Source organism: Salvia hispanica, chromosome 4, assembly GCF_023119035.1.
Source record: "Salvia hispanica cultivar TCC Black 2014 chromosome 4, UniMelb_Shisp_WGS_1.0, whole genome shotgun sequence".
NCBI lineage: Eukaryota > Viridiplantae > Streptophyta > Magnoliopsida > Lamiales > Lamiaceae > Salvia > Salvia hispanica.
Window position 1 is genome coordinate 31,506,473 of NC_062968.1, and position 25,118 is coordinate 31,531,590.

General features: G+C 34.6%; 4 protein-coding genes and 2 long non-coding RNA genes across 15 annotated transcripts; 2 read left to right on the forward strand and 4 right to left on the reverse strand.

The window, feature by feature from the left end:
- Positions 1-1,420: 1,420 nt before the first annotated feature.
- On the reverse strand, positions 1,421-2,205 carry LOC125218611. Its single transcript, XR_007175987.1, has 2 exons — positions 2,073-2,205; positions 1,421-1,795 (listed from the first exon to the last, which is right to left on the reverse strand). It is a non-coding gene; the product is annotated as an uncharacterized LOC125218611 (long non-coding RNA).
- On the forward strand, positions 1,640-5,610 carry LOC125218609 (very-long-chain aldehyde decarbonylase CER1-like). 3 transcript variants are annotated; one of them, XM_048120306.1, is made up of 10 exons: positions 1,640-1,768; positions 1,979-2,202; positions 2,273-2,505; positions 2,957-3,176; positions 3,871-4,246; positions 4,325-4,432; positions 4,521-4,721; positions 4,805-4,903; positions 4,975-5,148; positions 5,236-5,610. In XM_048120306.1, the coding sequence occupies exons 1-10, from the start codon at positions 1,709-1,711 to the stop codon at positions 5,410-5,412; spliced, it is 1,872 nt and encodes a 623-aa protein (XP_047976263.1). In that variant the 5' UTR covers positions 1,640-1,708; the 3' UTR covers positions 5,413-5,610. The 3 variants fall into 3 exon arrangements, with proteins under 3 accessions (XP_047976263.1, XP_047976264.1, XP_047976265.1); XM_048120307.1 differs by having other exon boundaries at positions 1,666-1,795; positions 2,073-2,202; XM_048120308.1 differs by lacking the exons at positions 1,640-1,768; positions 1,979-2,202; positions 2,957-3,176 and having other exon boundaries at positions 2,489-2,505.
- Positions 2,336-11,018, reverse strand: LOC125218610 (UMP-CMP kinase 3-like). 7 transcript variants are annotated; one of them, XR_007175986.1, is made up of 11 exons: positions 10,873-11,016; positions 9,796-9,838; positions 8,687-8,741; positions 8,398-8,515; positions 7,970-8,126; positions 7,590-7,670; positions 7,246-7,353; positions 7,101-7,172; positions 6,707-6,754; positions 5,810-5,910; positions 2,336-2,496 (listed from the first exon to the last, which is right to left on the reverse strand). XR_007175986.1 is itself a non-coding variant. In XM_048120315.1 (10 exons), exons 2-9 carry the CDS (start codon positions 9,823-9,825, stop codon positions 6,743-6,745), a joined length of 633 nt encoding a protein of 210 aa, XP_047976272.1. In that variant the 5' UTR covers positions 9,826-9,838; positions 10,873-11,016; the 3' UTR covers positions 2,336-2,496; positions 6,707-6,742. The 7 variants fall into 7 exon arrangements, 6 of the variants coding, with proteins under 6 accessions (XP_047976272.1, XP_047976271.1, XP_047976270.1 ...); XM_048120315.1 differs by lacking the exon at positions 5,810-5,910; XM_048120314.1 differs by lacking the exons at positions 2,336-2,496; positions 5,810-5,910 and adding an exon at positions 6,460-6,620.
- Positions 11,019-12,125: 1,107 nt separating this feature from the next.
- On the forward strand, positions 12,126-13,873 carry LOC125221528 (phosphatidylinositol N-acetylglucosaminyltransferase subunit P-like). Its single transcript, XM_048123646.1, has 4 exons — positions 12,126-12,307; positions 12,982-13,054; positions 13,403-13,521; positions 13,631-13,873. The coding sequence occupies exons 1-4, from the start codon at positions 12,253-12,255 to the stop codon at positions 13,753-13,755; spliced, it is 372 nt and encodes a 123-aa protein (XP_047979603.1). The 5' UTR covers positions 12,126-12,252; the 3' UTR covers positions 13,756-13,873.
- Positions 13,874-13,984: 111 nt separating this feature from the next.
- LOC125221527 (phragmoplastin DRP1E-like) lies at positions 13,985-19,559 on the reverse strand. 2 transcript variants are annotated; one of them, XM_048123644.1, is made up of 15 exons: positions 19,209-19,559; positions 18,802-18,865; positions 18,550-18,657; positions 18,362-18,463; positions 18,200-18,250; positions 18,045-18,106; positions 17,863-17,953; positions 17,702-17,766; positions 17,218-17,412; positions 17,011-17,130; positions 16,862-16,932; positions 15,364-15,589; positions 15,214-15,264; positions 14,434-14,829; positions 13,985-14,288 (listed from the first exon to the last, which is right to left on the reverse strand). In XM_048123644.1, exons 1-15 carry the CDS (start codon positions 19,347-19,349, stop codon positions 14,160-14,162), a joined length of 1,872 nt encoding a protein of 623 aa, XP_047979601.1. In that variant the 5' UTR covers positions 19,350-19,559; the 3' UTR covers positions 13,985-14,159. The 2 variants fall into 2 exon arrangements, with proteins under 2 accessions (XP_047979601.1, XP_047979602.1); XM_048123645.1 differs by lacking the exon at positions 19,209-19,559 and adding an exon at positions 18,974-19,009.
- A 3,755-nt stretch (positions 19,560-23,314) lies between these two features.
- LOC125223776 lies at positions 23,315-24,668 on the reverse strand. Its single transcript, XR_007176774.1, has 3 exons — positions 23,850-24,668; positions 23,617-23,715; positions 23,315-23,493 (listed from the first exon to the last, which is right to left on the reverse strand). It is a non-coding gene; the product is annotated as an uncharacterized LOC125223776 (long non-coding RNA).
- Positions 24,669-25,118: the final 450 nt, after the last annotated feature.

The window sequence follows — 25,118 nt, forward strand, 5'->3', positions numbered from 1 at the left end:
ACACATATCTCTAGTTTCCATAACTCCCTTGCATCTTTATAATGTCACAACTCTCAAAAACACTGATATTGAAAAATACCCTAGAATCCTGTAAACGGTTAAATCATCTTTTTCAACAATAGAATCTATTTCTAGAGTCCAATATTTAAGTAATCGTTTTAGTAATTTTTTACTCGTTTGTCAATTGCTTCCAAATAAATGTTGAGGTGGACGTTGAAAAATCGAGATGGTTTAAAGTTTAGACGATTAGTGTACTAAGCGATGTAACTAAATATTTACGATGTCACCTCAGCTAGTCAATTATATTTTTAGCTATTCAATTATACATTAAGTCATCATGATTTGACAACCGTGTGAAAACCAAAACAATTGAAAGTTTTTGTGTATTTAGAAGCAAAGAATTTAGTTCACATGCAAAATTTTGAACACAAGTACAACTTATATAATAGACCTGTTTATTAGTATGCTTTTCCCCTCCCTCCTCTTTAATAGGTTGAGCTTGAACATATAGAACAACTGAAACATGAAACACCATCTTCTTACCACCCCAAAACTTTAATTTTGTAACCTCCTCAAATGAAAATATCTTATTGCACCGTTGAATTGCATCAATCCTTAAAAGTGGTGTACGATTAGTTAGTTGCACACTATTAAATAAAGAAATAATTTCATATTTATTACTCTCATTGCTCCCTTTTTTATGTTTTAGCTATAGATAAAATCACACAAATCAAGATATATGGTACAGAACAGATATGCGCTGCAATCCCTATTTAATTCTTGCTACCCTTTGTTAAAACAAATATAGTATACCTTGGGATGGGGAGTAAATTTCAGCACAAATGACAAATTATCTTACATTATAAAATTTGTCTCAAGAGTTTTTTATGTTGTTTCTTTTTCCTTTCAATAAATTGTTGACAGTGATATGTAAGAGCGCAGGGGTCGTTGATCCAAAGCTAGGTAAGAACCACCTTGCAAAAAAGGTCAAGATTGGATAAAATCATTCAATGCTCCACCACCTCAACACATAATTACATGTATCAATTATTATTATGATATAATGTGTGACTAAGACTCCCTTAAGCAGTGTCTGATATCACTAATTTGGTACAAGAATTATGATGTATAATTCACAATTAGTGGTCTACTGTATTATCTAGGACAACATTAGCCAACTCTAAATACTAAGGTCAATTAATGTAAAAAACTTTAAGGTGGCACAGGAGAAATGCAGGCAGTTGTCAATTGGGTGCAGCTTATGTCAAATTGGAAAGAAGAAATAAAGCAAGCAGCAAGAGATCAGAAATCTTTGCCTAAACTTGGATGTGAATGCCCAACCATAACTGTAGAATACTGTTGACATTGTAAGCCGACACTCATCAATTTGGGCTGGTGAAACTCATAAATGCACCACAGCTATCCACAGGAAAAACACACCATGCTACATTATCACACTTTGTAACAATTATACATCTAATATTAGGTCGCCAAGTTTTTCTATGTTTGTCCAAGTGCACTGATAATAATTTAGGAGACCAGGCATATAGTAAGACAGCTGCCCACCCCAGGTAGGTATTAGATGGACTGGACTTAAATGAGATTAAGCTAGTGTACCATTAGTAACACCACTATTTTGTTATATATATGTAATGCTCATTGTGCCAAAACTTTAAGTTGGAGAAAAAAGCTGACCGGTTGAGGAAAAATGGCTAGCAAACCAGGGATTCTCACTGAATGGCCGTGGACATGGCTTGGGGACTACAAGGTGGTTTTCTTCTCTTCTTGCATTTATCTGCATTGACGAAAAAGAAAAAGAAAGAGTGTGTTATGCATTACCTTAACTTACGACTTCAACTTGTTTAGAACAATGCTGAGTTTGCCCATTGTGTGTGTCGGCACATATTCACTTCTGAGCTTATTTGTGCTTCAGTTAGGTAGGTGATATTTTACCTAACTTTTTCAAGTTTTGATGCAGTACATTGTATTGGCTCCCTCAGTAGGATATTCAATCTACCCATACATGGTTAAAGGAGAAAATGAGAGAGATTTGTCAAATTTCTTGGTGTTACCTTTACTGTTGTGGAGGATGGTGCACAATCAACTATGGATTTCACTCTCCCGTTACCGAACTGCAAAAGGAAATAACAGGATAGTAGACAAGAGCATCGAATTCGAGCAAGTCGATAGAGAGAAAAACTGGTAATGTTCCTTTTACTCATCCAATGGATAATTTTGAAACAACCTAACCAAGTATGAAAGTGACTCACAGGGATGACCAAATTATACTGAGTGGGCTTATGCTCTACACAGTGCCCTTGTTTTACGAGGCAGCTAAACATCTCCCCTGGTGGAGGACAGATGGGGTGATCTGGACATTTCTGGTTCATGCTGGCCCAGTGGAGTTCCTGTATTACTGGCTGCATCGGGCATTGCACCACCACTTCCTTTACTCTCGATACCATTCCCACCATCACTCCTCCATTGTCACTGAACCTATTACATGTAAGTAACCACACCTCAAAATTACACTGCGGCATTGCAAGTGATGCACGCATCATAAAAGCATTCACATCAGTTCCATTTGTATATCTCTACTTTTTCATCACGTGTCATAAGAGGAATAAAATATGTTCAGATGCTTATAAAGTAAAGGACTGATTAAATCAACCTCTGAGTTTCTTTTATGATTTCATCATTCATGATTTAGTAAGAACACATATATGCTCCACTAAGCTACAGCTTAGTATAATGTACAAAAATGTAACTATAAAATCACTCAGTAATTCAGCCCAATCATGTTAGTAGAGAATTATACTTATGTCCCCCTCCCCATCCCCACCACCTCTTATAGTGTCTCCCAATTAATTAGTGATTGTAATAAGCAGTTAAAGCATGAATATCAAGTTATTACTGTGTAACCCTTACTAACTCAAGAATTCCATTGTTTCTGTAGCTGTAATTCACCCATTTGCGGAGCACATTGCATACTTCTTGTTGTTCTCGCTGCCATTTTTCACAACTATCTACATGAAGAATATCTCCATTCTCTCTGTGACTGTTTATTTTACTTATATCGACTTCATGAACAACATGGGCCACTGCAACTTCGAGTGCATTCCAAAACAGCTCTTCTCAATATTTCCACCCCTAAAGTACCTCATGTACACGCCTTCGTAAGTATCTTGATCCATGACTTAATTTAATTTTTTTGAAGATATTCCTAAAAATCTTCAGTTTAGTGTTTCCTTCAGCTTCCAATCTCCATGTACTCTTGTTAAGTGGGACCTAGTTTTGGCTGAGAATACCAATCCAACTTTACTTTGACCACATGACCAAAAAATTCTCTGGTCCCCTACCGTTATGTCCCACTATCTTCCAAGATAAACGCATTTATATACTTGCTTCTAATTTGGTGGTCAATTATATCTTCTGTTAGCTTCAGTCAACAAAGTATGTCGTATTGTCCTATTAGTAACTCTTGTTTTGAGCTTTCACTACACTTTCATGTACAATCTCATCTTAGTCCACTAGTACAATATAGTTCTTAAGATTATCACTGAATGATAGACGTTCATGGCATAACTAGCAAGAAAATTTGTTTTATGCACAAAAGGCTAATCTGGAGCTTTTGACAGACATAAAATTATCTTCTTAGTTCCACTTCCAGCATTAGAAGAGTTATTTGTGATGGTACTATTTAAAGTATCATATTCTCGATGATTCTTCCTTACCATAGCAGTTTCGATGCAGGGATAACCTAGAAAAGTTATTTGTGAAGATAAAGTTGTCTTATACTTAATGAGCACTTATAATGCTCAAATACCTTGTGATAGTTCATTTCAGCTGACTACATATTCTCTGAAACAGGTACCACTCGCTGCATCACACCCAATTCCGCACCAACTACTCACTTTTCATGCCATTTTATGATTATGTATATGGTACCGCGGACAAATCTACCGACTCATTATATGAAAGCTCACTCGTAAGGAAGGAGGAAGCACCTGATGTGGTGCATCTGACCCATCTCACAACACCAGAATCCATATATCATCTCCGCCTAGGATTTGCACACTTGGCTTCTGGCCCTCAGAAATCCAAGTGGTACTTGTGGTTAATGTGGCCCATCACTCTTTGGTCCATGTTCGTCACTTGGATCTATGGGCGCACATTCATTGTTGAGAGGAATGTCTTCAAACAACTAAAACTGCAAACATGGGCCATTCCCAAATACAGCATTCAAGTAAAGAATACACTGATTTAGATTCGTATGTTGCAATGCAAAATGAAGTTTCCTAACATTTGTATCATGTTTCTGCAGTACTACATGAAATGGCAGAGAGAAGCAATAAATAGTATGATTGAGGATAGTATACTAGAAGCTGATGCTATGGGCGTCCAGGTGTTGAGCCTAGGCCTATTGAATCAGGCAAGTAACAGGGTCACAACCGGATACTTTTGTATCATAAACCTTATCAACTAATAATGATCGTAATATTCTTACTCATGTGATGCAGGGCGAGGAGCTGAATAAAAATGGCGAACTGTTCCTAAGTAGGCACCCTCAGCTAAAAGTGAAGTTGGTAGATGGAAGTAGTTTAGCAGTTGCAGTTGTGCTAAATAGCCTTCCGAGAGGAATAACTGAGGTTGTCATTAGAGGCAACCTAACAAAGGTTTCCTACTCCATTGCGGTTTCTTTATGCCAAGAAGGAATCCAGGTATGGATAATTGGATGATTGCACAAATGAAAGGATGAATATGTTATCAGTTAATTGACATCATATTCCTCGAATTGCAACAGGTATATACCAGATTCGAGGATGACTACAAAAAAATCAAAGCAAAACTTACAAAAGAAACCGGTGACAATTTGATCCTCTCTAAGCACAATGCCCCAAAGGTAGTTTTAATGAAAGTAATGTGTGGTTGTGTGACTCAGGCTTGTGCTAATACAAATTGTGACTTGCACAGATATGGTTAGTGGGAGACGGTCTAAGTGAAGACGAACAGCTGAGTGCACCCAAAGGAACATTATTCTTTCCCATTTCCCATTTTCCTCCAAAGAAAATGCGCAGAGACTGCTTCTATAACAGTACACCAGCAATGCTGGCTCCCAAGCATCTAGAAAATGTTGACTCTTGCGAGGTTAGGCACAATCCAAGTTTCCTAATAATTAATTTGTCAAGGACAATACCTAAATGTCATCTTTTCCTTTGAATGTGAACGCCACAGAACTGGTTGCCAAGACGAGTTATGAGTGCATGGCGTATAGCTGGAATACTACACGGTATAGAAGGGTGGGGTGTCCATGAGTGTGGAAACATGATGTTTGATATTGAGAAAATCTGGCGAGCCAGCCTTGACCACGGCTTCCATCCCTTGACTAAGCCAAATCCACCAGGGAAATGATTCACACATTCCACATTTAAACTCTTATCTAAATAGAAATCTTCATGTCTACTCATACTAGTGCCTATGATTTAAACACATATCTAAATACTCAGAATCAACCAACCATCACAAGGCCTTGTCACCTGTGATGCTAGTAGCTTCAGAAAAACTCATGTAAAATTTTCGACATCAAAAATTTCAGAATGGATTACTCAAGTTATGTTGTAATTAGGTGTTTTTCATGTCAATTTTCTTCAGAATTTCCTTCCAAACCTAAAATTAAGAGCATAATGTTTTATTCTCACTGAACTGGAAACAAAAACATCAAAGGATACGAAATAGGAATGTACGCGAAAGCATCAGAATTCAGATATGCATTCGGAAAACTAAAATCAAGTAGATAAGATGCGCAAACCGGAGATGACAGCCGGCTCCAGATATTCCATCTTGATTTTGTGGAATTGCATCAAATCCGTGGATAATGGATACATGGTTTCTTATGTAGAATGACGCAGTCTGATAAAATTGTTTTTTTATTTTATTTACATTATTAGAATATGAGAAACTAAATTGTGTAAACTACTCCATAACTAAAAATAAATAAAATAATGGAGTAACATTATTTTCTATTGTTTTAATTTCGTGGGTAAAAATTATTAATCTTATAATACTCCATGAATTAATAAAGGAAAGAAAATAAGATTTGTTTTTGGGGTCAAATGTGAAAGCACGCATAAGATGAGTACATTAATGATTTGACGACCATCCACCTCACCTCACCAAGTAATAGTATTCAACAATGATAAACTTTGCTTTAACTTTTAAAAATTTTTTATATACCACGTGCAATAATTGAACTATATACCATACTAAATTCCTCAGCATATAAAGAAATAAAATTAACATACATTATGCAACTCTCTTAATGATGAGCTCGCCTCCATGTTATGTGCAATGCTTCTCTTATTGTTTCTTTTCTACTCTTCTTTTTTGTTGTAGTAGTAATTTTTTATTTTATCATAATTTAACTTGATTATCAATTCAAGTAATCTGTTGCACATAATGTTTATAATAATTTATATTATCAACATTGAAACCAAAAGAAAAACATGGTTTGACCACATCCACATGATTGGCCACTGATGAACTATAACAATCGCATTACAATATAGCCTCCTCTCAGAAATAATCTAAATCTAAACATTAACAAATGGCACCATTAACACCTGCAAATGCCTTTCACCATTTTTAAGCTATTAAATTTATGGTTGAAACAGACTTTCAACAAATGTAAAGCTAGAATAGATAGTACCTATGCTGGAATCTAATGCAATAATAAGCAGAGTCTTCAAGCAGCAACCTGCAGCAACACACAGGATAAAAACAAATTCAGCTACGACTTCGTCCCTCACATATTTCCATAGTTCATTCATCATTTCAAAGGAGGGAAAATAGTTGCATATGTCGACACTGGTGTGGTGTGCAATAACCCTAGACCAATACACCAAAGACTTGGCTTTCGTTCATATTTGTTACATAGATAAGTAACACAAAACAAAAGCTCGATTAGATATATACATATTATTCTGCTAGCTAGCCTAAGGTCATGAAGGCAATAAGCATCGCATCCAACTGCATTTTGTTGCACCATTTCTAAATTTCTTTCTCCTCATACATCTCCCAAAAACATCACGGTGGTGTTTTACCTTATCATCAAGTGAGGTGAAGACTTCTTTGACTGCCTCAAAAACTTCTTCAACTGGTTTGGAAGCATCAATCTGAGTTTAAGGACATGTCAGTTGCCACACCAATGCATTTTGGCCTCTGAGAACGAAGAGTGAAACAAATTACCTTTCGAACCTTGCCTTTGGAATCGTAGTATTCAATCACTGGAAGGCTAGACTGTGTATACACCTTAAATCTCTTCCTTATTGACTCAATGTTATCATCAGCTCTACCCTTGAATTAGATAGAAGAAACTGATGATGAGAGAAGATAAGGCTAAATAAATTTCAAAATCAAGATGAAAATTATTGAAAAGATCTTGCATTGAAGGCACATGAGCTGCGCTACAGAGGCAGTTTATACAGTCTTACTTTATGTCAATTTTCTACATAATATTATTATATCAATTTTTTATACTATCATCATGAGCAATGTGAAGTTTAGAGCCATGCAACAAAAGTATGTATAACCTGGTTTCTATTCAGCACACGCTTCTCCATTTCCTCCTCCGGACAATCAAAGAAAAGTACAAATTCAGGCTCAATTCCAGTCTGCCAAGACAGAAGGCCAGGAGATATGTCATATAACATGAAACATATGTTCTATTCTTCTACTCAGAAGCAAATTGATCAAATAAAATTTTACAACATGCAGCATGAGAAAAAAATGAAATTCATTAATCGCAATATCTTTTAGCATAATAAGACTAGAAGACACATATACCCAAAAAAACGGTTGATTATGCCATGTTCATTTGTGACAGCATACAAAATGTAGACCTATATACTGGTAACATTTGTGTGTGTATGTGTAGCTATAAACAGGAAGAGTGAAAGGGAAGAAGACATACAACAGACTCAAATGCGGCACGATTCTCCTCATTACGAGGAAAACCATCAATAAGAAATTTGTCATTTCCACTTTCCCCCATTGCCCGCAGGAGAAGCTTGACTGTTACCTCTGAGGGTACGATTTGCCCATCCTTAATCATGTTCTTAATCATTTCCCTGCAGATCATAATATTAAGAGAAAATCCCATTGATACGAGTTGGATATGCATGTAAGAAGTGAAAATTATATAAAGTTCTACCGATATCCTTGGAGTTAAACAAAGTATTTGGTGAATAAAAGTTTAATTGCAAGACCTATGTAGCTATAGAGTATAACAGGTGAGTAAAGATAACGCCTCATTTAAAAAATGGAGGTAGAATTTTATGCCATTTTAAGTGCGTATATTATACCATCATTATATGGAAATAGTGTTAAAATCATTTGTACCCATTTTCAGAACCGGAATTTTGCTCTGCTCGGAGAAGATCACCAGCACTAAGGTGAGTATAACCAAAATGTTGAACAATATTTGCACATTGTGTGCCTTTACCACTGCCAGGGCCACCTGCTCAAATTTAAAGAGGATAAGATTTAAATTGTGGGGAATGAGGTACACGAACAGCCATAGACGTTAACAACATAACTTCGACATACAAATTTTGTTAGCTTATGGATGATAACCTAACTTCTGAACAACATTACTGCAGCATAATCACTTAGAAAATAGAGAACTCACCTAGAACAAAAACTACAGTGGGCTTCTTATCTGGGAGTGAGCTCCCATTTACTTCCTACATGAAATTAGCTCGTATCAATTGTAGAAGTGTTACCATATTTATAGTATTATACCAATAGCACAAGTATCGCAATGGCCCTTTCTTATGAAAAATATTACCGTATATGATAACAATTCCTCTAGTCAAGAATTTCACATGAACCATTACTGAACATTTACAAATATAGATAATTTCCTATACTCTAATTAGCGACCTTAGTATAACACCTACCATAAGAGGACATGATTTTGTGCTAAATGCTATATAATCTATAGCAATTTTGCAACTGAAATCTTTTTAAGTGTTAGATTTTGAGTGTTGACTGACCATGAAAGTGATTGTTGTCACTTCTCACACAAGCCAATTATATCTCTCCTTCCATCAGTTACCACAAGAACATTGTTGGAACACAGGTCAGCAAATGGGATTCAGCCAGATAGGTCATGCAAATGTGGATGTGTCCTAGCATGCAAAATTAGATGCAACGCTACTTTCCGTAAATCATTCTGGCTTGAGATTTCTTTATATATACCTTGATATGCTGTTCATGAAGCTCAAAATCATAATTCATAGACCACCATACTTATGTTTTCTCTCTTAAACTAGAGTATATGTCAACAAGTAAAAGTTATGGAGTTAAATACTCTTGCTAAAAACTTAATTCTGAAATACTTGGATGAAACTTAAAACCTCAAAAATGAAACAAATGGTTTTTGATATGCGTGTAATACATAAAACTATCACATTTACAAGTACATATTTTTTAGGACTATGTACTTTCAACATTAAAAACATATAAGAACTTCACTGGGAATAACCAACAAAAAGTAGACGACATCTCTGGTAATGAAATCGAGTAATCGGTTTATAACTATTGGGCTAGAATGTACAGTGAGTGTCTCCTCAAAATATGTATATCGGTGCAGTTTGAATTAGAATTCATAACTCTTTATGTTGTATTAGGAACATGAAAACTCCGCAATTAGGTTTCATAGCTATAGCATCAAGTTTTCAATTTGAAAAAACAATATTCAAGAACAACAAAAACAAGGAATATACATATACATACCCTGTTTGCAGCATCACCAATAGTCCCCATGCCTCAGAAGTATCTACATGCAAGCACGTATTTAACATACGGTCAGATACATGGCTTTGTTAAGCATAAAAATCAATCAAATAAGAAGAACAGCATAGCTGTTGGGAGTTGGGACCCTTGTTTCTTGTCCCACATCAACATGGTAATGGTCCTATCTCTTTTAGTATATAAGTTTGGATAACCCTCCCCTCATATAAGACATTTAGGAGGGTGAGTGGCTATTTCTACAATAGAAGACAGCCTTAAACAATCGATGAAGATAGTTTCAGAACCAAGAAAATTGACCAATGTATGTAACCATTAAAACTTTATGTGATTTCCCATTAACCAAACAGTGATCATATGTCACGGTATCACAGAGAAATACAAAAACACGACACTGGTTGAAGTTGAAATAACGCTATTGCATGACCAAAGCAAAAGATTCAAATGAAAAGGAACTTTTTTAGCAACAATTGCTAGTAATTAACATGAAAGCGAACTTCGGATAGATATGCTCAAAAGGATGCATGAAGGTCTTTGAGACGATTACAACAAGGAAATTCAATGATGAAAAGTTCAATCTCCATAGCCTATTTTATACTAATTCAGAGAGAAACATAATTCATTTTTTCACAAAAAAATGGGCTTATAAGTTATAATCCAGACAACCATATGCTACTAAATGCAGATTACAGCTTACCTAAATACAAAAAAATCCAATTTACACAAAGCAAAAATCGTGTCAATATAAAAATGATCAGATTCTTTTCAATAAATGAACAGAAGATGTAAAAATTCTAAGGCGAAGTAGTTAACTTAAAGGATAACTAGATTAGATCAAGTATAACTAAGAGCTAACCAAGTATAAATTCTTACATAAGGAATCAAATTTCATACTCGCAAAACGAGACATAAGAAAACAAACAAAAAAAATGGTATCTTTACAAAAGGGAAGCTCACGGAATTAGCTTTCTGCACGACTCCTCACCAAAATTTAGACACAGAAGATTAATGTAAAGTGGTTTGGATGAAGGAATTGAAGAGAATAATCAACTCTTGTCTCACCTAGATTGTGTGCAAAAGTCCAAGAGCGAGGGAAACTTGTGGAGAAGTGAAGATCTGCGGAGAAGACAAGCAGCTAAAAATCAATATGCTCTGTATTTATATATAGAGACACAGAGGGATGATCTTTATTTTCTGCTTTTCAATCTCTGTGATTTTTATATCCAAATAAAAGTCGGGTTTTGTCGCGTATTTTACTTTTACTCAGGGATTAACTAAATAATTTTATAAATAATGAAAAATAAATTCGTCATTCTAATCATGGGAAATAAAAAATCATAAAAGGAATGTCTCTTATTATTCAAATCATGAGTGGGATTATGTTATCCAAAATAGAGAAAACAATGCAGTTTAATACTACCAGCTATATTCTATTCAGATTCGTCGATTTTTCACTGGCAGATGTATGATTTAGCTCATTTTGGACTTGTTAATTTATTATTGTGATAACATTGATAATAGTACTAGTTTTCATTTACATTATTTTAAATACTAACGTGTGGAATAATGCTCAATGCACTCTTTTTATGCTATTTTAGTACATCGACAAAAATTAATTATTTTTATAGATAAAGGCCCATAAATGTGTCCTTGTTATTTCAATTTATTTACTTTTGTTTATTATACTACTATGACTTACCATTTTCTCCTATTGCATAGTGCATATTACTACCGGAGGCGGAGTACTATAAATTATTAGTGTCATTACTCATTAGTCATTATCATTTATCAGTAAGATGAGTCTCTTCCTCTATTCATAATATACTAATTTTTGTTACAAAAAAAACATAGAGCTTGTTGTTTAAGAATGGATGAAGTAATTAACAGTATAAATAATACTCCTACAAGATTAAAATTAATGTTTTAAACTATAAATTTATACCTATTTCAAATTTTAAACTTATATAGTACTCCTATATATAACCATCCGATGAATTCCAATTGCATCAATTTATAAATCTAGTAATAATACCCATTATTTATGTTTTGATGAATTTAACTAATAATGTTACAAAATCTAGCTATTTGTTGAACCCAAAGATAACTATTTATTTGACTTACTATGAATTGGACAGATTATAACTAGTTAACATAGTTTTATTAGTACAGTTATGCCCAATTCTGTATTTTGGGTATCTTATCAAACACATCATAACTATCTAGTACTCCAAATTGAATGTATGGTACCTCCTAATTATGCATGATTTTCTTGCTAAATGAGAGAATATATAAATCTTGTTTGGATAAATGTAATATTGACATGATACCAAATCAAAGTAGAATCAAATTAGAAAGAGTAAAAGGTAAAGTTTGAGGTAGAAAGGTAAAACAAGTGAAGGCATTGCCAATAATCCATCTGCCACCACATCCCTCCGTCGATCCATGCTTTCCCAACTGTATGGCTTCCTCGCCTCCATCACCGCTTTCGTTGCCATAGGTTTGATTGCTACTGCTTTTTCACTCATTTATTAATTCCGATTTCATCGCCTATCTCAATCGTGTTGTTGATTGGACCACAAATTTATAAAAAATCCCAATCTTGACAATATTTCTTTGATTAGTTGCTGCTAGCTAGCACTGTTCAATGTTGATGTATTGTGGTAATAGATGCAGGTTGAAAATTTTCATCTATGTTATTCAAACAGAAACCTTACTAGATTCTCACAATTACTAGGGAGCTTCTAAATCATCATTTGTTTGTGCTTTAATTGTGTATGTATGCTTTTCTTCATAGCTAATTAACATGGGGAACTTCCTAATAAGTTTACTTTACTGTTAATTTGAGAGAACTGGCATCTTCAGCTTAGAGTTTTGAGTCTCAACTTGTCTTAGCAGTTGCTTTTAATTTATATAAAAGGTTGATTAGAATTAATATGTAGGTTTTGTTTTTACTTAGAGCTGAACATCTTTGGGTGGCATTTACTTTTTTTTCCTCAAGATATCATCTTTAACAGGCATTTTGAATAATTGCATGGGTATATATTCCCCACTAAACACTACTGATGGTTTATAGCAATGGATTGTTCCTGAATCATGATCTTTACATGTCAAGGTGCAGATTCTCTTTTTACTTAGAGCTGGAGATATGTATTGAGTTTTTTTCTTTAACAGGCATTTTCGCTATAAGGACATATGTTCCTGACTATTGGTTGCTGTATATAGGAATTGATTACTACCCTAGCAGGTTAGTTCTGTAGAATATATGCTTGCCCTTTATCATTCCACACTTTTGTGCGCTTTATCATTCTACACTTTGGAGCTTTATTCGAATACCCCCAACACTACTTGTTATGCTAAAAGTACTTTATTGAACATGATGGTGGGTGCAACTCATCTTATTTTACAACCCGATTAGATCATGATGCTCTTAGGCTGGAGAACATTGTTTTTGAGTAAGAAAGTGTACACGATCTTTTCTTGATATAACTCAAGATCCTTAATGTGGGATGATTATAACAGTTGTGCTATCGAGCTTAGAAAGTGTTTATAGATTAGATCGCTGATCTAGTGATCTTCTCCATACGTTTATCAGGTATTGGGAGCTAGGCGTGCCAACATATGTAATGGTGATGATTGTTGTTGCGATTGTATCGTATACAAGCCTCAACTTTTTGGCTACTCCTCCGCCTACCTCCATGAAGTTGATTTTTGGTACATAATTTTGAACATATTCCTTTACAACTAAGCTTATGAATTGGACTTTAGCTCAGACATCAAACTTTGCATATATTTTTAATTTCTACTGCATGTACTTATGCAGATGACTACAGTGAGGATATATTGACAGGCATCCCTATAACGGATGATGGCGAGCCGGCCATTGAGCCTTTATCTTACATGAGCATCGACCAAGTTGATCAAATGTTTGATGACCTAAACTCATGACCTTGCAAGGATGAGCTACAATTTTCTTTTTTCTTTTTTTCTTTTCGACTGATTATGTAACTTCAAAAATTGAATCAGGCAAACTTCTCGAAGAAAAAGGAACAAAATGTTTCGTGCATGCAATCTGTTCACTCCTTTTCCTCACTTTAAAATAGAATTATTTGTTGATGTATTGTGAGAGTGAGGTAAGAGGCTCAACTCTAAACCGAAGATGAATAAAAGAGACAGGTTAATACTAAGAACATCTTTCATTTACGACGTTACAACAAATAAACAAAATCTAACAACATCAAGCCAATCAATATAATGAATCACAAAACAGTCATTCAGTCACAGAATCTGACAAAATCACGCCTTCGTGAACAACATATTAACATACAAACTAGACCTGTCAAGGATCAAATTTATCGAACCCATGCCGCAGAATCGACCTCATCCCGCGCTTTCTTGTACAATTCAAGCCTTTTAGCACATTGCAGCCTTCTATCCATCAATGCTGGATCTTCATCCAATAACTCTGAAAGTTGCTTACCCTACAAAACGCAAAAATGTGAGTAGAAACAAAGCATAATGCGATGAAGCGCAACTTAGTTGGTACGACGACCCATGCTTTCATGGTTAGTAGGAAATGAGGTTTCAGGCAACATCTAGTATAGAACGAAAGAGTAGAGAAAATACCTCTCTCCTCCCAATTTGGGTGTAGAAGTAATTGAGTAAATTCTGTTTCGCCTCCTTAACTTGGCAGTAAACCACTGCCTTGGGAATCGAGTTCCTCAAAGTCTCAGATATCATATATACGTAAGACGACACATTAGAACCTATCCTCCTGAAATGTGCCTCTGCATAGCGATCAATGTTCTGTGCAGCTGGTGAGTTTTCCCGTGGGTTCCCTCCTGGGTTTCCTGCTTTCTCTACTTCCTGAGGAAGTTTCCGGAAGAAATCTACTGTCAGATATGAAGATTCCATATCGACCAATCTAACAACTGTTTTCTTGCTTTCCTCACGGAACCTCTCCAACGATTCATTTGCTGCTCCAGCTATGGTTGATTGTAGAGTTGGGAACCGTCTCAACTCCTGTTCCACCCATTAAATTAAATAAAAAGAATGATGGAATAATGTGAGACAATTATACACCCTCCGTTTTTTAAAAATAGCAACTCTTTCCATTTTAGTCCGTTCTTTAAAAATAGCAACTTTCAATCTTTCTATTTTAGGAAATCTTTCACCCCTATACATCAATTTATTTACCACTTATACCACTACAATTAACAACTTAAAGTGGACCCCATGATCCACTAACATTAATTCCATTACTTTTTTCTCTCCCCCTCTCTTACTTTACCAATTTTTCTCCCCCTCTCTCTTACTTTACCAAATTGTGCATTAAAACCCGTGCCGTTTCAAGCCTCCCTATTTTAAAAAAACGGAGGGAGTAGTAACAAAGAATGACTGACTCACCAGGCACTCCCCAATTGACTTCCTGACAAGCTCCTTTAATACAAGGTGAACCTGAACAACAGTTTTTTGGTCAGTAACAGATGAAACAAGATATTAAATTCGAGTATATGAGAAAAAGGGTATACAAAATGACAATATCAGAGTACTCACAGCATCAACAGAAGCTTCAGCAGGCCCCCTGAAATAATTTAGTGACCCCTCAATAAGCCGCCGATAACCTTGTTCAGGAGCAATCAAGTGTGGTTGGTAACCATCAGCTTCTGAGACAATTTTTCTCACGTTCTGTACCGAAAGATGACGATCAAAAGGAAGTTTTTTCAATGCAGCAGGTAGCTGATTGTCAAAAACTCCATAAATTCGGTCACCTCCGGGACGGCTGAAATAATTATGCAGATTTTAAAAATCTATAACAGTAACCATTTCTATAAACAAGCATATTCAAATTGATACCATTAGAAATAAAGGTCTGATTATGTAACAAGCAGATAAATAGAAGTCTTTTTTTGCCATCTCGATATAATGCTAAAATTACAACTCAAGGTTGAAATCCAGGGACCCATTTGGTTCTATTTCTTGAAACCTTCAAGTAAAGAGGTAATAAGAATTCCCCCAAATATTACTTCATGAAACAGATATGCTAGAAAAGGTTTATTTTGCAAATTTGTTTTGTTTAATTTTTTTTCCTGCAAAGCCAAATTTGATCTCATGTCACTTCCAAGTGGGATTATGTCTAATGCTACAGACATCAATCACAAAGATATTTTTCTTATTGCAATTGAGAACATGCAACACAAACAAACAGTGACTCACTGTTGCCACTAATGCAACATAATTTTAATTTAAGAAGACACTAGAAATAGCGCGGCAAAAGAAGTGATCGTAGAGATAGACAAATTAAAAGGACAAAAAAAAGAGGGGTTGGTGCACTAAGAAAAAAAAATTGACTGTTGCAATTGGATCTATCATCCAGAAAGTGCAGGCAAACCAAACTTTAACAGAACCATGACCATGAAGACATTGCTAGGTTGGAAATCATGAACTATTAGACATGTAGGGACTATCTGAAAATAAGAGTAGGGAACTTATTCATTGGTTATAATAAAGGACTTCATAAAGACTAAACACATCAAGATTAGGATGCATTATTGCAACAGCAATGTGCCACAAAAATGAAAAAGTAGGTCAAGCAACGAAGAAACAATATGACTACCACCAAAACCAAAATAAACATTATTGTTTGACAAGGGGAATTACTCGAAAGACAAACCATAACTAGAAGAACATCGATTCATATATATTTCATATTAAAATCTAGATAAGAATGCAATACTAATAAGCTTCTAGACCAGAAATATTAGAGCATCATCTACATTAAAAATGGCAAATTTAGGGTTGTATTGACTAACTCTTGTAAGTTTGACTGCTGACTCATCTTATTAATGGAAATGAGAGGCAACAGGAGGCAAAAATCTCATAATGGTAGAAAACTACGCGTGTTGGGGCCTAGGGGGAAGATAAAGCATATTGATTTCAAATAAGAGGGATATCCGATGCATAAAAATCATAAAAACCCAGGTAAAAGGTTCTCAAATAAGATCTCGGATGTTAAACAAATCTTATATTGATGTAAAGAAGAAGACAAGATTACCCTCCATCCAGATGCTCCTTGAATATCTTGTCAAAAGCACGGCAAAGTTCCAAGATGGTGTATAGTTGAGCCTGAAACGCAAGCATCAGTTGCTGGCAAAGTCAAAATACTTCAAAATATAACCAGGAAGAGCAATGCAAATATCTCACCCCAGCATCCAGAGCAATAGGCCTTCCGAGGTGGTCCATCTCAGCTTCAAGTTCATCTATACTTTTGTTAATCAAGGAAGTTATACTTGGAATTCTAGCCCTGATTACAGATTCCAAGTGCTGAAAAAGAAATATCCAATAACGTAAGCTTAATCCAGACAGCGGCAAGTAAAGTATATCAATTGCAGCTTATACACAAAATTGTACCCTAGAGAGCAGCTTTGCCAGATATTCAGAACCCATTTTACCAGCCAAATGCCCATAGTCGGGACTTGTAGCGAAGTACTCACGTTCCTTACGCCTAGCAGCCATCATATCAACATTTTTGTTGATATCTGCTTGTGAACGATTAACAATACCCACCCATGGCTGTTGTAAACGATAAGCTCTTCCTTCCAGAACCTATTGTGAGCAGTAGAGAACAAAAAAATAAGTTCAACTGCTTATCTTTAAAGGTATGCAGTTAAAGAGAGGATACTTAAATATGAGCTGGAGTCAGATTAGAGCGCTCATGTAATGTACGGAAAGAGGGGCAACAAATAAGTGTGGTCAATTTTGAAGCTAAAATGGAAGATATGAGGGTAGCAGGAAACACTTGAACTGAAAAGCTAAGTAACATCATTACTGCTCTGTCTCCAAAAGATTCTTTCTATTTTATTATGCATAATATTCACATGTAGGAGGGGATTACATCTACGGCATTGGTTCCTTTGTCCATCAGATCAAGCTTTGTAAGCACTCCAAATGTACGGTCACCTGCATGAATAGTATAATGATTACCATATGGCACTACCAAATTTGCTGCATTCTATATCAAAAATCACACTTTAATTTTAGGACGAAGGTTCTTACCTGATGGATCCACTTCCCTTGCAAGTTTAATAGCATCTGATGTAGCAATATCTTGGTTCGCAGGAGTTATTGCCAGTATGATGCAGTTTGGCTGCAGGCAAAATAAAATTGTAATACGCACACATGTACAGAACCACTGAAAAATACATATATCTCATGTAAAGTGCGTACATGATACTTACCTTCTCAACATAAGAGCGGACCATATTCTCAATGTCTTCGACTATACTTTCAGCTTGCCCCTCTGCAAACGTGTTGTGTTTTTTTTTTTTTGCATCAGATATAGCATTTATTAGTTAAAAATTACCGATTAGAAGAATAACCAATGAGGCCGTACCTACAGCAACTTTTGTTAAACCCGGAAGATCAATAAGAGTCAAGTTGACAACTGCAAGATAGATGACAGAAAAAAAAACAATCAGCAATGTTGAACCCCTAAAGAACGAACTTTATCATTTGTCATAAAATGGAAGATAAATTAGCTCGATAATAGACATACCATTGGGTGAATAGATACTGAGGTGAATAGGAACGGGAGAAATTTGCTTTGTCTTTCCTGTGATTCTATCAGTTTCATCCTGAATTTCCTTGCGAACCGAAGCTGCGTCACGAGAGAACATGACATAAACATTTCCTCAATGGAATCAGTACCAAAGTACAAAATCACAGTATTCATGAAACACGTACCAAAATCAGAGAATTTCCTCCTAGGCAAATGGCCAAATTCTGCATATTCCTGCTGCCCATCTTCCGTCTTCTGCAGTTGCAACACCAGCGGCCTCCTCGTAACGATTCCTGAACTCATAATCCAAATATTTAAAAAGCCAACATCGCAAATGATCGAATCAACTAATAGTAACAACCACAAGCAAGTATTTCGACACACGACACAATGCATTCTGGTTAGTAAAAAATCTAAATGCATTAACCAGAACTAACCAGAGCCTCGAGGAAGAAAATCACGCCCTACTATGCTCTCCAAAACCGAAGATTTCCCAGAACTCTGTATTCAGCACAAACCACAGAAGGAACAAATTCAGAACCAATAATATTAAGTGTAACTACAAAAAAAAAAAGCAAATTTCAGAAAGAGATCAGAAATAAAATCCACCACTCCCAACTTATCCCACATCTATTTCATCAATCAACTTCCTATTCACCCCAAAAATCAAAACATTTTAACATTCCAATGCATATTCTGCGCGGATCTGCAAATTTCTCAAATCACCCCCACTGTAAAAAAAGAAAAAAAGAATCATGTAATGAACGAGTCTCTACCTCAACTAATCAACATAAAAAAAAAACCGATTTTGAGCACGATAATCGCGATGAAATAATAAACCGACCTGACCACCGACAACGGCGACGGAGGGGAGAGCGTCCCAGAGCGAGGAGAAAGCCTGGTCGCCGCCGCCGTAGTCGCCGAGGGCGGTGCAAGCCCTCTGAATTCTGTTCACTAAACCAATCAAACTTTCCATGGTCGCCATCTTATAGTGTTAATGGCCAAAAAGAAGAAGAATTTGGGAAATATAAATTGGGAATGCGGGGGTTGAGCTTCAGCTCCTTGAAAGTTGAATACCCAATGAAGAAGCTTAGAAAGTTAGAATTGAGAGCGGCGGAAAGTGAAGATGAGTTGAAATTGGGGGCTGATTTTCAAATTTAAGTGGAAATTCACTTTGATACTACTCTTTAAAATATTGTGGATATCGAATTTAGCAGCTTTTCACAATATTATATACTCTGTTAAATACAAAATTACTCCTTCATTAATATAGATATCAAATTTGACAGCATGACAAAGAATTGCAGCATGATCTTTCAAAAAGAATTTACGAATTTCCATTTTCATGCGATAAAGTTCACATCTTTATAGGTATGAACACGAATTATATGCACATTCCAAGATTCCTCGTTTATTCGATGTGGGATGGATTTATACCCGACAGTTAAATGATAGAGTGAGTGGTTAATAGGATGATATGTCAAATTTATCTTGGGTTAAATAGACAAGGATGATTCTATTGTACAGTAGTACTCCATATTTGTTTTATCAAATAGTACTATAGTAGATTGTGTTAAATTCCATAACCACTCCTTTTTTCAAAGGAATATTGCACTTTCGTTTAGAAAGTATATATACTTTGAGATAGAAAATAGATGGATTGAGACGAGAATTTGGATGTATTTGTATTTGTATTTGATTTTAGAAGAATAAGTGTAAAATACACAAAAGTTGGATTCTTTTTATTTTGCACGTAATTTATAAATTTTGAAATAAAATTTATCCGCTTTCACAAAATAGAATTTTCTTTTCTAAACACATGTCATGGACTTCAATGACATCTCACATTGGTCGTGTAATGCAACAAATATGAGATTTATAGACTAAACGTGCTCTCTTTCTAATAGACTCATCTTTTGAAGTAAGTTTTTAATTTATGTCATAGCAATTGTGTTTAATGTGATCTAGCAAATGAGCCGATCATAACAAACATCGATGTTTGAAAGCTAGTCCAAGAGGAATACTAAGTTACAATCACGATCAATGGACCATTGGCCTTTAAGAATGAATCAATTGTTATAGACTTGTATAATATCTCACATAGTCAGGATAACACAACAAATATGGAATTTATATAGATTAAATAGTCTCTCTATCTCTTACTATTCTATAGGTTTGATCTTTGGGATGAGTTTTGTTTTTTAATGTGTAAAATCATTCCCTCTTTTCATATTTATATCACACCACTTTGAAACACATTTTTCCACTTAAGAACAAAACATACAACCAACCATCTCTTCTCTAGTTATAAAGCCCAAAGCAGGTTATCTGATGAGCACATCAAAGTAAAAAATCAGATGATCATATTAAAATAGCAACCAACTAAAAGGGATGTGAATCTTAGGGGTGGGTCGATACGATATATCGTATCGAAAACGTTGTCTCATGTATCGTATCGAAAAAATCGATATGAAAGAATTTCATATTGTTATCGTATCGAAAGTTTCGATATATCAAAATTCGATATATCGAACTTTCGATATAAAAAAATTTCATATCGTTATCGTATCGATATTTCGATATATCGTATCGAAATTCGATATATCGTTAAATATCGATATATATCGAAAATAAAATATCGATATATATCGAAAATATCGATATACCGAAATTTTCCGACATATATCGTATTTTCGATATAAAACGATATATCGCGATATAAGGAAATTCATATCGTTATCGTATCGAAAACTTACGATACGATATCGTATCGTATCGAAAATTACGATATATCGAAAATTCGATAACTTTTCGATATTTTTCAGTACGATACGAGCGATATATCATTTTTTCGATATTTTTCCCCAGCCCTAGATGTGATCACATGATAACCCATAATTATGGTGCTAACCTAATAACCCTCATTTTATGGACGAAAAGTATCATTTTATAGAACAGAATATCATTTTATGGATTAAAAGTATCATTTTATGTATGCTGAAAAAATATCATTTTATCATGTATAAATATCATTTTTAGTAAAAATGATACTTTTGACCCATAAAATGATAGTGTTATTAGGTTATCACATAAATATGAGTTATCATTATAACGCACCCCCAACTAACATATACAAATATTAAAGTTGCATACAAATAATATTTTGTGTTTACAGTAATAAATCATAGTAATTGATAACTACTCCTAATAAGTTACAATTAAGAATTAAAATAAATTATGAGGAATCGATGGATTCTAACTAAATTTAATTAAATTGGATACATCGCGGTACAACATTTTTATAGTTCACCTCAAAAAAACAACAATAATAGTGGAGTAGCAATTTGCGGTAATTCCTCTCACCGTGATATGTAGATTTCATTTTTTCAGTGCATATATTATATGCTATCACTATGCTATCGATTTACTTATATCACGAGCACCGTAGCAGAAATCGGATGATTTCCTCAAATTTGAAATTTAAAGATTGAAAATTTAGAATTGTCATGTGTATATACATATTGATTATATTATCAATATATAATGGAATATATAGCCGTTTCAAATGTGTGGTAGCTTTCCTTCGTTTCATCTTTATCATATTTTTTCCCTTGTGGTTAATATTTTAAAGCAAACGTTTGGAATCCAATTTTGAAATTTGAAAAGGGAAAAGTGGGCTGAAATGGGAGAAGTGGGCCGGTAGTGGATTACACCGTTGTGGTATGGCCGGCGCTGCTCTCTCAATGGAATACACTAATTTACAAAACAAAGTAAATATATATATATATATATATATATATGTGGCGTGAGTGTGGCGATGTGTCACACTATACATAATGAAAGTTTCAGAGATAGACTCCATAAATGGAAGCAGAGAAAGAGACAAATATTATTAGAAGAGATATTTTATTATCCATTTGTTCAACAATACATTAGGAATTTATACAAGATTAAAGAAGGATCTAGAAAGTGACAGTAATGCTAATTGTCCATGAAGGACCACAAGAGATTCCCAATTATGTTAGGATCTCTTGACAGAGGCTATGCAACGTCGCCACGTTGCATATTTGTTTTCTCTTCTTTAATCTTAACTCTATCACGCCCCCGCAATTCGAGCGTAGATAGCGAACAAATTTCTATTAGAAATGGACCACTCACCCCTTAAAAGCGCCTCATATGGGAGAGGATTATCCACACTTATATAGAGAAGCTAGGATCATCACCAAGCCGATGTGGGACAAGATATTAGAATTTTAACACGCCCCCTCACGTGTGGGCCGGAATGACACATCGGACTTCCATCACGTGGGTAGGCAAAAGAAGAGATAAAGAGATAAACTCCATCATCGACTTGGGCCATGCTCTGATACCATGAAAGCTTCAGGGATAGACTCCATAAATGGAAGCAGAGAAAGAGACAAATATTATCAGAAGAGATATTTCATTACCCATTTGTTCAACAATACATTAGAAATCTATACAAGATGAAAGAAGGATCTCGAAAGTGACAACAATGCTAATCGTCCATGAATGACCACAAGAGATTCTCAATTCTGTTAGGATCTCTTTACAGAGGCTATGCAACGTCGCCACGTTGCATATTTGTTTTCTCTTGTTTAATCTTAACTTTATCACATAAAAATAGTAATTCGATTGGAATGAACTCTATGTACAATTCACGTAGTACTCAAATTGTAGGTAATACTAGTATCACACCTGACCTGTGCTAATATATTTTTAATATATTAATTTTTAATTTTAAATTAATTAAATAAAATTAGAGTCAATATTAACAGTGAACCATGTGAGTAACAATTTTAGTTATATGAGAATAAAAAATCTATATAAATCAACGTTGAAGTATAATAAATTTGAAACAAGTCACATAATATAATGTTGAAACATTAAATCATGGAGTAGGAAGATAAAAATCTATAACAATAAAGAATTAAACACAATGGATAATTACTCATCATTTTTAAACTTCTTTATACACTACATTAACTTTAAAATTAAAATCAATCTCATCATTATAAACAAAAACCTTCAATTCTTCATAATTCGTCACTCTGCAACAGAATTCATGGGTAAAATAACTCGTTTATCATCTTTAAAGCCGCTCGTCTCACCTAAAATTACAATAAAAGAAGGAACAAAATCAATAATCAATATGTATTAAAATGATAATCTGTAGAGCAAAGCATAAGACGAGACCCAAGAAAATACATAATCGAACAATTCACACCACTTACATTGGATGATACATATTTTTATTTGGAATTCTAATCAAACGTTTAAAGTCTCTCCAATGAACCGGTCCTTACAACTCGCTCTGCCACGTAACAAACTGTCTGCATAGTATAAAATAAAAAGAAGAAATTAGAAACTCCATAAACCAAGGTTTTTCTTCTTCCTAGGTTTTTTCTCATCGCAGAGAAATTGAGGTGTAAGAACCAATTTGAATCTCTTCTTCTACTTGACTCACTTGCAGGTCACTAAAGATCGTCTCAGTTTCTAGAGCTAGACTTGACAGCTCAAGATTCTTCGCTATAGTCTAACTAAGTCAAGCCTGTTTGCTTCATACAACCCAAATGGCCAACATCCCAGCTGTAGTTATAAACTCATTCAGTAAAGACCAACAATCAGACAATGCTAAGGTTCCCCATTCTTTCCCCCTATGGTGGTCGAAATTACGGTGCCATTGCCATCCATCACTGGAGCAGACATCTCATGTAGAGTAGAAATGATAAATGCTAATATTAGAAGAGCTGGTACTAAAGATCAGCTATATATGAAAGAACTTCCTATAGATATGCCATATTGCTAGAATGCGCAATCTAGCATATCAACAACATAATTCAGGAAATAATGTGAAACCGTTAATTTACAATCCACTCACTAAATCAGCCAGCAGGAACTTCCAATAAGCAAGAAATAAGGCATCCACATATTCCAAAAAATTGAAGTAGATAAACATAAAATACTAACTTTCACTAAATAAAATACTCTTAGCTCGTCTAAAATTGATAACCTAGACAAATTATAAAATTGAAGATTTCCACATACACAAGAAGAACAGAGACAAGAGCTACTGCACAACGATTGCAGGCAACAATAACCACAAGCACCAAAACTATAAAAATCAGCTAAATTCAACACCGGAATTCACCGATTCACAAAAAATAAAATAAATAAGTGAAATGCAGATCTATCGTTTCCGGAACTATGACTTAAGAAAATAGAAGAACTAACATAGTGCGATATTTAGAAATCAATCTCACAATGACCACAAACGAAAATAACTGAATAAAAATAGGCTGAATTTGTATTATGCACGTAACCTTAAAAATTATTACAATTGAATAATAAATGATTTACCCAAATATCCCTAAAATTCCCTTTATTTCCCTAAATACTCCCCTTTTATATATTGTATGGATGTAGCATTATTTTATCCATCGCATGGTCAGGATTTTGCATTTTTAGTTTTAAACTAGTCTATTCGTCCACAAGGAGTAATTTCATTTGCAAACAACACAATTTTAAAACACAAATACTAGTAAAGTAAGAGAAGAAAGTGGATTTATATTGAAATTTATAAAGCAAGAGAAAAAGAAAAAAAATTTATAAATAAAAATTGAACTAATTTTAGTAGAGGAGCAAAAATGAAAAAAAAGAGACTATAAGTCTATAACAAATTACTATATATTTTAATGATAAGAAGGGTGTAAACTTTTCTTTTTCTTATAAACTG

What these genes read in the sequence shown, in the direction of transcription:
- LOC125218610 (XM_048120309.1), bottom strand. Translation starts at nt 9,825, where the DNA reads ATGGGGACTATTGGTGATGCTGCAAACAGG. An exon ending in AATTCCGGTTCTGAAAATGG is followed by an intron (nt 8,127 to 8,397) that starts GTACAAATGATT and finishes TATGATCTGCAG; the next exon opens with GGAAATGATTAAGAACATGA. An exon ending in GTGCCGCATTTGAGTCTGTT is followed by an intron (nt 7,671 to 7,969) that starts GTATGTCTTCTT and finishes CTGTCTTGGCAG; the next exon opens with ACTGGAATTGAGCCTGAATT.
- LOC125221528 (XM_048123646.1), top strand. Translation starts at nt 12,253, where the DNA reads ATGCTTTCCCAACTGTATGGCTTCCTCGCCTCCATCACCGCTTTCGTT. An exon ending in CACCGCTTTCGTTGCCATAG is followed by an intron (nt 12,308 to 12,981) that starts GTTTGATTGCTA and finishes TTTCTTTAACAG; the next exon opens with GCATTTTCGCTATAAGGACA. An exon ending in ATTGATTACTACCCTAGCAG is followed by an intron (nt 13,055 to 13,402) that starts GTTAGTTCTGTA and finishes TACGTTTATCAG; the next exon opens with GTATTGGGAGCTAGGCGTGC.
- LOC125218609 (XM_048120306.1), top strand. Translation starts at nt 1,709, where the DNA reads ATGGCTAGCAAACCAGGGATTCTCACTGAATGGCCGTGGACATGGCTT. An exon ending in CATGGCTTGGGGACTACAAG is followed by an intron (nt 1,769 to 1,978) that starts GTGGTTTTCTTC and finishes GTTTTGATGCAG; the next exon opens with TACATTGTATTGGCTCCCTC. An exon ending in TGTCACTGAACCTATTACAT is followed by an intron (nt 2,506 to 2,956) that starts GTAAGTAACCAC and finishes TTGTTTCTGTAG; the next exon opens with CTGTAATTCACCCATTTGCG.
- LOC125221527 (XM_048123644.1), bottom strand. Translation starts at nt 19,349, where the DNA reads ATGGCGACCATGGAAAGTTTGATTGGTTTAGTGAACAGAATTCAGAGG. An exon ending in AAGGAACCAATGCCGTAGAT is followed by an intron (nt 17,413 to 17,701) that starts GTAATCCCCTCC and finishes TGCTCACAATAG; the next exon opens with GTTCTGGAAGGAAGAGCTTA. An exon ending in CTGAAGCTTCTGTTGATGCT is followed by an intron (nt 15,265 to 15,363) that starts GTGAGTACTCTG and finishes ACTGTTGTTCAG; the next exon opens with GTTCACCTTGTATTAAAGGA.